The following is a 12033-nucleotide window of genomic DNA, read 5'->3' on the forward strand; positions in this document are numbered from 1 at the left end:
GCTGGGTTAAGCAAAATTGCTAAACACTGCATTCACTTTCAGAGTTTACATTGCTCTGTTGTGGAATTTGGGCTTTAGTAGCATAAGGGGACGCACAGCTCTGACTATGCTCCCCCCCCCAACTCGCAGGACTTTACTGACCTGGTATCACCACAGGGCAAAGGGTAGCGATGACCTGCCTTGAAGCTTTTCACTGTAACATGCGCCTTGCTTCCATCATCCTGAGTTAGCTGACATATATTGAAATAATACGGTTGTATTGTTTTGTCATTGTTCCCCCCGCCAGACAACTTCTACTTTCTCTAAACTGAAGATGGAGATTAAGAAAAGTCGCCGCCACCCACTGGGCAAGCCACCCACACGCTCCCCACTTTCTGTGGTGAAACAGGAAGCTTCAAGTGATGAGGGTAAGTATACAGATTCTTCCAAGGACCTTCCAGCTATGCTGTCCAACCCTCCCCATCTTTCCTGGTGGAAATATTCCCAGGTAGGTGGAGGTAGGGGTGTGTGTGTGTGTGTGTGTGTGTGTGTGTGTGTGTGTGTCTGTCTTCACCTGCCTCTCGATCTCTACAGATAGTTATAGTATTGTTACTGTCAGCCAGTGGATCCCCACCTGGGTATCCAAACTTTCAGGATATGGCAGCAGCCCAAAGGTCTTTCACTTAACCTGCAACCTTTTAACTGCAGGTGCCCGGGATTGAACTTGAGACCTTGTGGCATACAGACCTGTTGAGTGAGGAAGGACATATTGGTTGCTCTTTATTAAGTGTTCATCTGTACATCTCTTTAAGGCCACCAGAATGATATTTTCATTCATTCATTCATTCATTCATTCATTTCTGAAGTGAAGGACATGAGGCAGGAGTTGATAAAGCAGGTGAGCTGCGCACAGGTGGGCTGCAAGCAAGTTGCCGGCCAGCCTTGTGGAGCCTCCTTCTATTGAAACAAATATGCAAACCAGGCAGATACATTTTGGGCTGTGACCTTTACACATCTTCCGGTCCCGAGATCATGGGGTGGTACAAAGTTATTTTGGCACCTGTTTCCACCGCGTCATTTTCCCCTTGCACAGTGCATGACAAAGGAGACAAAAGGTCTCAGGGACAAAGGTTACAGACAGGACACCGCAGGCTGCTGAGACCGCAAAAGGTTAGACAGAGGGAACAGTGTTCAGACAGCTGTGGCTTGTCTGGGGGGGGGGGTGTGCCCCACACCCCAAGGTCACGCGTGCAGGCAGACTGTGGCTGCCTGCTGGTGGGGAGGTGTGCTCTCTCCGGACCCCCTCCACAATCATCCCTACAATTTCTATCCCATCTTTTTCTCCAAGGTGATTTATATACTTCTCCTCTTCCCCACAACAACCCTGTGAGGTAGGTTAGGCTGAGAGTTGTGACTGGCCCAAGCTCACACCCAGTGAGCTTCATGGCCCAGTGGGGATTTGAACCCTTGACTTCCAGGTCCTAGTCTAGTACTCTTAACCACTACCCCATTCTGACTCTCTCAATTTTTCCCTCACCTGTCTGGTTGGCTGCTTGCTGACTGAGGAAACAATACCTCAAGGACCGCCTCTTCCCCATATGCACCAAGATGGACCCTACAATCCTGTACCCCCCCCCACCAAATGTTTGGAGGGTGGTAGCACAAGAATGGGCCTTTTCAGTGGTGGCTTCCTGTTTGTGGAATGCTTTCCACAGGGAGGCTCACCTGGTAACCACCATATTGTATGTATTTAGTTGCCAGGCAGAAATGTTCCTCTATACAGTGGTGCCTCGCAAGACGAAATTAATCCGTTCCGTGAGGCTCTTCGTATAGCGGTTTTTTCGTCTTGCGAAGCAAGCCCATTGACAGCTTAGCGGATTAGCGCTATTAGCGGTTTAGCGGCTTAGGAAAAGGAGGGGAAAGGGGGGGAAAGGGGGTGGGAACCCGCAGGAACTCGCAAGACATTTCGTCTTGCGAAGCAAGCCCATAGGGAAATTCGTTTTGCGAAGCGCCTCCAAAACGGAAAACCCTTTCGTCTAGCGGGTTTTCCGTCTTGCGAGGCGTTCGTCTTGTGGGGCACCACTGTAATTCCTCTATATTTTTGCCTCTTAACTACCTGTGACCTTTTAGAGTGGGTGAGATTTATTAATTTCCCATACCCCATTGATTTTAATGTATCTGTGGATTTGTTTCTAGTTTGTTTGTTTGGTTGATTGCTCGTAAGTTGCTTTGGGTTGCCTTGGACAAGAAAAATTGACTAACCAATTTAATTAGCAATAGTAAATCTTTATATCCAACCAAGTCATCTGTATCTTTCAAAACCTGACATGCCATAAGGAATCTGTTAATCCTCCAGGTGCCATAGCATTTCAGGAGTTTTATCTGTCAATACAGGCCAGTGGCTTCCTTTTTAGAATTTGGGCGTCAGAAAGGAACAACTTTGTAGCTCCTGACACTGGCATGTGGCACATTCCAGTAGCAGGCAGGGTGAAGCACAAATGCCTCTTAGCACATGATCAGACACACAGTTGTGCATACATGGACACACACCTGGCGTGGACTGTGGAAAGTGCTCAGGAGCCAGAGGTCCCCCTTCCCTATGACAACAGAAATGGGCAATGCTGTGCCATTGTTATCCTATGTCCAGACTGATGGTTCAAGTCTTCTTCGAAACAAAATGTTGTCGCCCCCCCCCCCCACAGTGAAGACGATTATCCTCAAGTGCTTGAATCTGCAAGGCTGTGCTAATCAGATTTGTAACTGCCACAGTGCGTGGGAGAGATTCCTCCAGTCTCGTGCCAAGGGACAGGGTGTTGATGGAGTTCTGCAAAACTTTTCCGTTTGCCTGTTTCTATTCTCTTCCCTCATCATTTCTCCTTAGGGGAGTTTGGGCAGAAGAAATGCACACATTTAAGTTGCAGGTGCAGTTTAAACAGGTGAGCAGTGCAGCTGTAATGCTTCTGGTCCAGGCAGGGGAGGGTAGTCATACATTACTGATAGATTCCTCTGAAAGGGGCATGGGCCGATGTGGGTGGGGCAGCTGCACGGAAAATGGAACCCAGGAAGTCAAGTGCTCCTAAAGGTGTGTGGTGGTCTCCTCAGAGCTTTGGGCACCTACCTGCACTTACATGATGATGAGGCCGAGGCACTGCTGGGTGGTCATTGCAGGCAGGCAGGTGCGTGGGTATTGTGGTGTGCTCAAGGTTGCAAAGGAGGGTAGCATTACTCCACTGGGAGTTCTTCCACCCCATTAGGATGACACAAGGCCTACATGCCACATTCTGCTGGTGGAGGTCATGATCTAGGTCCTGATGCAGGACCAGCTGCAGATGCCTTGTTTCCCTGAGGCACAGTCCAGGGAAAGGCAGGAAACCCCATCTCCTCTTTTAGGTAGAGTTTGGGCCCTACTCTGTCACCAGGACTGTCAAGCAAAGAGAGGAATACTTCCTTTCTCCCCTCTCCCTTCCCCACAGGCACAGCTCCTAAACTAGTTCTGGTTTGGGGACAATCCATGCTTAGATGTTGCCTTTTCTGCAGAAGTTGCACCCTGGGATGGCTGCAGCTATGAACATCTAGTTCAAGGAGATCCTCATTCACTGTAGAAAAGTGGAACACTGGATTTGCCATGAGAAGTTTTGCAGTGGGTGGCACGTATGCTGTGCACCCCAAAGAATTGGTTCTCTCTGCTGGGGAGAGTAGGGTGGTGGTATTTGACTCTCAGCCAGTGCTATTTGGGCCTGGAGATACTCCATACCTCTTTTTTCTGTTTCCTCTTACCTGTTATTTTTGCTGCTAAGGAAAAGTTAGCATATCTGAAAGTATTCACTGTTTGATGATGTGCTAGGTCCTGAAACTGGGAAGTCTCTTCTGCACAGGATTGCAAGTTACAAAGCAGAATTGCATTGCTTTTTCTATTGCAAGAGAGTAGGACCAGCACATTTGAGCATACCTTCCATACATTGTAAAAAAGGAACTTATCACATTAAGCCCAATGGTCTGTTTTCATCACGAGACACAGAAGAGATACTTTGGTTAATCACTTTAAGTTACTACATGTGCACACTTCCTTTCTCTTCTTACCCCTTTTCCTTCTCTCAGATGCGTCCCTCTGGATTTTTCTTTATTCCCTCGTTCTTATTGCAAGCCCCTTACAGCTTCCTTGTATTTTATTCCCACTTCTCTTAGGCCTATCCTTCTCCTGGGCTGTTTGAATTGCCCTAGCTCTCTTTAAATCCTAAGCAGCTGAACCTCTGGCAGGCTGCAGCCCTCCTGCCTATCTCCGACATGAAGACAGCTCTGCCAATCAGGCTTCGTTGACTTTGCCACCACAACATCCCTGGTTGCATTACAATATAGATTAACAGCCAGAAAACTAGCTTTTCCATTCCTTCACAGAATCTGTGCAAGATATCGACATTTTATTCGCTGACAGCTCTCCCCTGAACAATTAGAATGGAGTGAACATTGATTGCATCACAGCACCTCCACAGTCGTCTAGGGGAGAGGTTTGCAGGTGACAGCTGGCAGCAGTTTTTTTATCCTTTGTATCATTTCTGTTTCTGGTGATAGCTTCACCTCTCTACCCATTGGCTTGCCAGATCTTAGCCAGGAGGCTTCGCCTCCCACCTGAAGGGTAGTCTTGTCATGAAGCACTGGTACTTCTCAGGGGCTTGAGTCACAGAGCTGTCAAGCCTGGCCAGATGAAACTGTGACTTTTCCTGCTCCCCGTCAAGGAATTGGCAGCACTTCTGAACTGAGCATCTCTTACCGATATAGACAAGACCACTGTGCATGGGGAGGGAAGCTGGGAAATGAGAGGCCTGCATGGAAGTGTTTGGGGGAACAACACTCTGTGCCGAACAATCCAGACAGATAGTGTGCCAGTTGCTTCCTTCACTTTTTAACCAAGTGCATGTTATACCTGTATACCTGAAGGAGTGTCTCCAGCAGCCTGGAAACTGAGTTCCAGCTCCGACGGCCTTCTGGCAATTCCCTCCTTGTGAGAAGTGAGGTTACAGGGAACCAGGCAGAGGGCCTTCTTGGTAGTGGCACCTGCCCTGTGGGACACTCTCCCATCAGATGCCAGGAAATAGGCATCTGTTTGACTTTTAGAAGATACCTGAAGGCAACCCTGCACAGGGAGGTTTTTAAATGTTTTTGTGTTTTAATATTTTGTTGGAGGCAACCCAATCAGATGGGAAGCATATTAATAAAGTAGTAGTAGTAGTAGTAGTAGTAGTAGTAGTAGTTATTATCATCATCATCATTATTGGTAGTAGTAGTAGTACTTTAGAATAGCCCTGCAGAATTCAACCAAAGGTCTGTCTAGTCCAGCATCCTGTTTCCTAAGCAGAACTTGAAGTCAGTGGCCCTCTTTCTCCCCCTTATTGTCTGGCAACTGGTATTCAGAGACATGTGGTTTTGGATTCTAGAGGTAGCTTGTAGCCAGTAATGGCTTCCACACATGGATCCTGAGGCAGCTGGCAAAGAGGAGATAAGGACTTCTTCTGATGCACTGAAAAGTTACTGCCTCCTCCACGACATTTTAGGATGGTTTGGAGTTGGACTGCTCCAAGGCTAGCTAACCCCAGCTGATTTCTCTATAGCAGTACTGTGGTTGCTTTTCACTTTATATTTTCTTTTTTTACAATTATTTTAACCAGCCATTAAGGTTGAGTAGGTCCAGAAGTCTAAGCTTATATTTTTGATAAACAAAAGTTCATTTAGACTGAGTGTTCAGTTATTTGGTAGGTACATGTTTACAAAAGATGTGTGTGTGTTTATTTCATTAATTGATTGGCTTTTGGATGACTTGCTATCGTGTCTCCTTTATGGCTGAGTGGATTGGTCTTAAAAAGTGGGCCATCGCTAGTCATTGTTCCTGCCTCTCTACCTAACCCTGATATCTCTCTCTCTCTCTCTCTCTCTCTCTCTCTCTCTCTCTCCCCTCATCTTGTTCTTTAGAAACCCTCCCATTCTCTGGTGAGGAGGATGCTGGTGACCCTGAGCCCTTGAAGTCCTTGCTTTCCCTGCTGTGGAAAAACAAAGCACCCAACTTTGCTGCGGAGAGGCGATTCAATGCTGCTGCAGCATCGACTGAGCCATACTGCGCCATCTGCACCCTCTTTTATCCCTATAATCAGGTAATTCTGCAGCTTCAGTAGAGGAGCAAGCACACAATACCCCAAGGTCCCCTCAATCAGCAAGCAATTTCTTTAAATACCTGTAATCCTTTAGAAAGGTGTGTAAGGGTTTTAGAAAGCTCTTAAGTCCCCTGTGGAAGAACCATAATTCTGGCATGCTTCATCTTTCTAGCTTTGGGTGAAGAACAGTAAGTATGTAGGTGTCTCATCTATTGATATCAACGTTTGAGATGGCAGCTTTCTTCTTGGTCACATTGCATGCCAGCAGTTATGCAGATGGGTGTATGCTTGATTTATTATTACTCACCTCCAGTTCAACTGGTGGTGGTGGTGGTGATGGTGATGATGATGATAATATCCTCAATATCATTTGTGGGTGACTTCAGTTTGCTTCCAAACTAATAGGCACTTGGTCATCTGATTTCTGATTAGCCTGTTCCAGTCTGCCTTTCCCAGGATACTCAGTTCCATTACCCTTCCCAGCCATTTCCCCCTTCAGGGTTCACATAACCCCACCCTGCCCCAGCAACAGCCTATGAGCATTCTGTGGCCGCTTTCAGGGGAGTTCTCTACCCATATAGGGTTCCTTTCCCCCTAAATCTTTGTTGTACTTCGGCAGGCTTTGGGGTCTCCCAAGCCTGCTGATACCTCCCTCGTTAAAGCCAAAGCAGCAGCACCCCCAAACGTATGGATCTACAGTGTCAGCCTTGGCTCTTGACATGTGTCAGATTGAGATGGCCTGCTCCACTTTGTATTGTAGGCGTGTTATACCATTTACTTTGTGTGAAATTTCACTGCAAATTCTAAACTAGCATATCAGGCAACCAGTCAGGTTCTAGCCCAGCCTTCCTCCCGCTTTGCCAGTTTTTCTTTCTGCAAGTTTGAAAAGTGTTTTTTTTAAAGTATGCACCTGTAATCAGAAATTGTTCTGTCTACCCCCTCAGTGCTCTAGTGCCTTTTTCTGCTGCACATACAGACTGCACCTTAGAGGGAGTTGTTTAAAGATGGCCATATTATGGGTCAGTCCTACATACAGGTATCTGACTTCCAGCTGTTCAGAGGAGGAGCTATTTATAGTACCACTATTTCCTTGGCCCTTCAGGTGGCAATCGGTAGTAAAATATTTAAGAGCTACTGATCTTTAAACCATGGCAGGATGTGGAAGAACTTGGTTTTTTTAATTGGCAGGTAACTGAATTGAAGGATGCAATTTAGTGATCATCTGGGGCTCATGCCTCACTTTGTAGAGCAGGAACTGGAAGGATGGAATGTAACACTCTCTTCTCCATCATGTTGGGTTTAATCTCCCTATCGTCAGGGTAAATAACATATAATATTTGTGTATGTTTTCTGGGCACAGTCCAACCTTCATTGATTAACAGAAGCGGTTGCTGGCATTTCAAGATTTGGGAAGTTCTGTTTGCGGGGGCGGGGTGGGTGTGCTATTTTTTTTCTTGGCAACAGCCAAGTGTTAAGCACTTACTAAATGCACCGCATCTAATCATCACTGCCTTTCGTTTCAAAAGTACATTAGGAATCAGACCACGTAGGACATGGGCCAGCCAAAATACTGTACAGAACTCTTTGCTCTGGAGGTGGAATAGCTGTAACATTTGCTGAGCTGGATGAAGCCAAAAGACCAGCCTAGCCCAGTGCTCTGTCTTCCACAACAACCAACCAGTTATCCAGGGGAAACCAAAAAGGGAGGCATGCAGCAATAGCCATCTGTGCTTGACCTCCAGATTATCAGTGGCCTTAAACTGATTACCTTCAGGTTAATGTAAAATTGGTTTCCCAGTGATAACCTGCCAAGGAATCCCACTGCATCATATAGTATTCTGGGAAGTTCATTTCACCTGAAGTGGGAACTATGGGAACCAAGAGGAAGTCCTAGCTGCACCCAGTGCTCCTCCTCCCACCCCACCCCCACTTCCCACATCATAACACATTGCAGGGAAATGGGTTGCAGGAGGCAAGCTTCAAGGAGGAAAGGCGTATCTACTGTAATAAATCTCCTCAATCATGAGGGTCAACATCCACCCCCAGCCCAGCCCGGCCAAAAGGGGATTCCCTACTGAGGGGAACAGAAGCAGTGATCTGTGGGTCTCAGGAAGTGTGCTGTCTCCCCAGGGCTAAGATCCAAGATGTAACTGAACGACTACAAGGAATCATAAAACCCACTGACAAATAGCCCTTCTTCTTGGTTCATGTGGGAACCAATGACACTGCAAGCAATAGCCTCCAGAAGATCAAAAGAGACTACGAGGCTCTGGGCAGGAAATTGAAGCAATTAAATGCACAAATTGTCATCTCATCTGTCCTCCCAGTTGAACGACATGGCCCAGGGAGAGAGGGAAAAATAGTGGAAGTGAACAGCTGGCTTCGCAAATGGTGTAAACAGGAACGGTTTGGATTCTTAGATCACGGACTGCAGTTTCTTGAAGATGGACTTCTGGCAAGCGATGGGCTGCACCTCACAATGGTTGGGAGGAATGTTTTTGCCAAAAATCTCAGAAACCTCATCAGGAGGGCTTTAAACTGACTAATGTGGGGGAGGGAGACAGTGCTCCTGAAGGTAGGAGTCTATCAATTGATGAAGATGATCATCCAAATGTCATAGACCAAATGGAGCAAACAGCACGCAGACCTAGTGGTGGGAGGAAAAAATCCTTAAATAAGAGACACGGGAGAATGATTAATGGACTTCAATGTCTGTACACTAATGCGCAAAGCATGGGAAATAAACAAGATGAGCTTGAGCTCTTGGTACAGCAAACCAAATATGACATAATAGACATCACTGAAACCTGGTGGGATAAGTCCCACGACTGGAATGTAATAATGGAGGGATACAATCTATTTCAGAGAAACAGACCAGACAAGAAAGGAGGAGGAGTGGCGTTATATGTCAGGGATGTGTATACCTGTGAAGAGATCCAAGATTTAGAACCTCAAAGCCAAAGTGAGAGCATTTGGGTCAAAATTAAGGGAGAGAAGAATAACAGGGACCTCATTGTGGGAGTTTACTATAGATCCCCAAGCCAAATGGAGGACATAGATGATACCTTCCTGGAACAGATGGCCAAGCATGCAAAAGGAAGGGAGATAGTAGTAATGGGGGACTTCAATTACCCGGATATTTGCTGGATGTCAAACTCAGCCAAGAGCATAAGGTCAAACAGATTCCTCACTGGCCTTGCAGACAACTTTCAAAACTTAAAAAACGACCTTGACAGATTAGAGAACTGGGCCAAAACAAACAAGATGAATTTTAACAGGGAGAAATATAAAGTATTGCACTTGGGCAAAAAAAATGAGAGGCACAAATACAAGATGGGTGACACCTGGCTTGAGAGCCGTACATGTGAAAAGGATCTAGGAGTCTTGGTTGACCACAAACTTGACATGAGCCAACAGTGTGACGCGGCAGCTAAAAAAGCCAATGCAATTCTGGGCTGCATCAATAGGAGTATAGCATCTAGATCAAGGGAAGTAATAGTGCCACTGTATTCTGCTCTGGTCAGACCTCACCTGGAGTACTGTATCCAGTTCTGGGCACCACAGTTCAGGAAGGACACTGACAAAATGGAACGTGTCCAGAGGAGGGCAACCAAAATGGTCAAAGGCCTGGAAACGATGCCTTATGAGGAACGGCTAAGGGAACTGGGCATGTTTAGCCTGGAGAAGAGGAAGTTAAGGGGTGATATGATAGCCATGTTCAAATATATAAAATGATGTCACATAGAGGAGGGAGAAAGGTTGTTTTCTGCTGCTCCAGAGAAGCGGACACAGAGCAATGGATCCAAACTACAAGAAAGAAGATTCCACCTAAACATTAGGAAGAACTTCCTGACAGTAAGAGCTGTTTGACAGTGGAATTTGCTGCCAAGGAGTGTGATGGAGTCTCCTTCTTTGGAGGTCTTTAAGCAGAGGCTTGACAACCATATGTCAGGAGTGCTCTGATGGTGTTTCCTGCTTGGCAGGGGGTTGGACTCGATGGCCCTTGTGGTCTCTTCCAACTCTATGATTCTATGATTCTATGATTCTAACCTCTGGACACTTCAAGGGACCAAATGCAGGGTGCAAACAAAGTGTTTTTATGTTCCTCTTGTGAGCTCTCTTGAGACCTCAGGTTGGCCACTGCTGGCAACAGGAGCTAGAATAGATGGACTATCAGTGTGATCTAGGAAGACAACACTTGCATTTTATTTATTGGCTTTCTGTGGCACCCTTCAGTTCAGTGACTGACAGACCAGCTTACAATAAAAATCATAAATATCCAATAAATGTCAATGGGTAAATAAGTTGAATAAAACCAGTAGCTATAACTCATCGGGAAATAAAAGCAATGGAAAATGAAAAGAACTCTGCTTGGTGCCTCCAAAGATTACTACAGTGCTTGTTGGCTTGATGCGGAAGCAAACACCTCGTTAGATAAACAGGTCCCAAGTTGTGTAGCGTTTCCCAGCCTGGTGCCACAGACATGTCGTTTGACTACCGATCCCATCATCACTGACCATTAGCCATGCTTATGGGGGTTGGGAGTCCTACAGCATCTGGAGATCATCATGCAGGGGAAGGCTGGTTGAAGGCACTTTGAATTGGGCTCCTAAAATGATCAGGAGCCAGCAGAGGTCTCTCAACACAGACAAGATGCATGTCTATTGACTGGTCCCAGTTAATACTCTAGCAGCTGAATTTTGTACTGTGCAGGACAGTGCATTGCAGCCATCCAACCTGGAAACTGCCAGATAAGTATAACAATACATATCTATGCTAGTTGGTAAATGACAGAGTTAAGGATTGTAGTTGTAAGTGTATTTTGCAGAGTTTTGGGTTTTCAAAAGTGATTTTTAACCAGAAAAAAACATTTTTTTGTGTTTTATTTCCTAGTTGCCACATGGTGCTTTTGTTTCTGTTGTGAGAGGAGTAACACACCCTTACTTTCTCGACCTGCTCTTCCAATGCAGAACAGCAAGATAAAAATATACCGTATTTTTTGCTCTATAAGACGCACCAGACCACAAGACGCACCTAGTTTTTGGAGGAGGAAAACAAGAAAAAAAATATTCTGAATCCCAGAAGCCAGAACAGCAGGAGGGATCACTGCGCAGCAAAAACAGCAATCCCTCTTGCTGTTCTGGCTTCTGGGATAGTTGCGCAGCCTGCATTCGCTCCATAAGACGCACACACATTTCCCCTTACTTTTTAGGAGGGGAAAAGTGAGTCTTACAGAGCAAAAAATACGGTACTTATTTTCCTTTTAAGGATTTTGGCTTTTTGGTTTTCGTTTCGGATTTTTAGGAAACAGGCTTAGATAATTTTACTTTCCTTTTGGAGATTTTGAGAATGTTTTATTTATGGCAGTTTTTCAAATTTTTATTGGGGGGGTGTTCTTTTTTCATTTTTCTAAAATGAAATGGATAGCAGGAATTCTGTTGTTGAAGAAAGCTTCAAATTACCTAAGCTTGCACAAAGCAATTTCATCCAGTGTAAAAAATGATTAGAAGCCAAATATGATATGAAAGGTATTTTAGAATGTATTGAGAAAGAGAAATCCATTGAGGATAGAGCCTCAGAGGAGTGGGGGCAGCAGAATAAATTGGCAGTGTCTATCATTCTGGATGGTATTTCAGGTGCCCAAATGGTTCACACAGAGAGAGGTGACATATCAGCTCAGATGATTGAAAATTTGCAAAAAGCATTTGATTAGCAAGCAAGCATACACGCCGTGCCTGGGTGAGATATTTATTTAATTTAAAGCTTGAAACCAAGAAGGACCAACAGTCACATGACAGTGTTCCTATCAATTATTGAAAAGCTAGAAATTTCACAATACAAAATGGATGAGGAACAGAAGGTTTGCTATTTCCTGGGGACACCAGGACCTAAATTTCAAACAATTGCAACT

The 12033-nt window shown here is 45.4% G+C and overlaps 1 protein-coding gene across 2 annotated transcripts in view; it reads left to right on the forward strand.

The window, feature by feature from the left end:
- The window catches only part of KDM4B (lysine demethylase 4B), a 199615-nt gene that overhangs the window by 151610 nt on the left and 35972 nt on the right, over positions 1-12033 (forward strand). For both annotated transcript variants that reach the window (XM_079960477.1, XM_079960478.1), the window contains exons 12-13: positions 287-407; positions 5944-6122. In XM_079960477.1, the coding sequence (XP_079816603.1) occupies positions 287-407; positions 5944-6122 (300 nt within the window). The remainder of the gene's footprint in view (positions 1-286; positions 408-5943; positions 6123-12033) is intronic.

Source organism: Podarcis cretensis (genome assembly GCF_951804945.1).
Source record: "Podarcis cretensis genome assembly, chromosome: 18".
NCBI classification, from domain to species: Eukaryota; Metazoa; Chordata; class Lepidosauria; order Squamata; family Lacertidae; genus Podarcis; species Podarcis cretensis.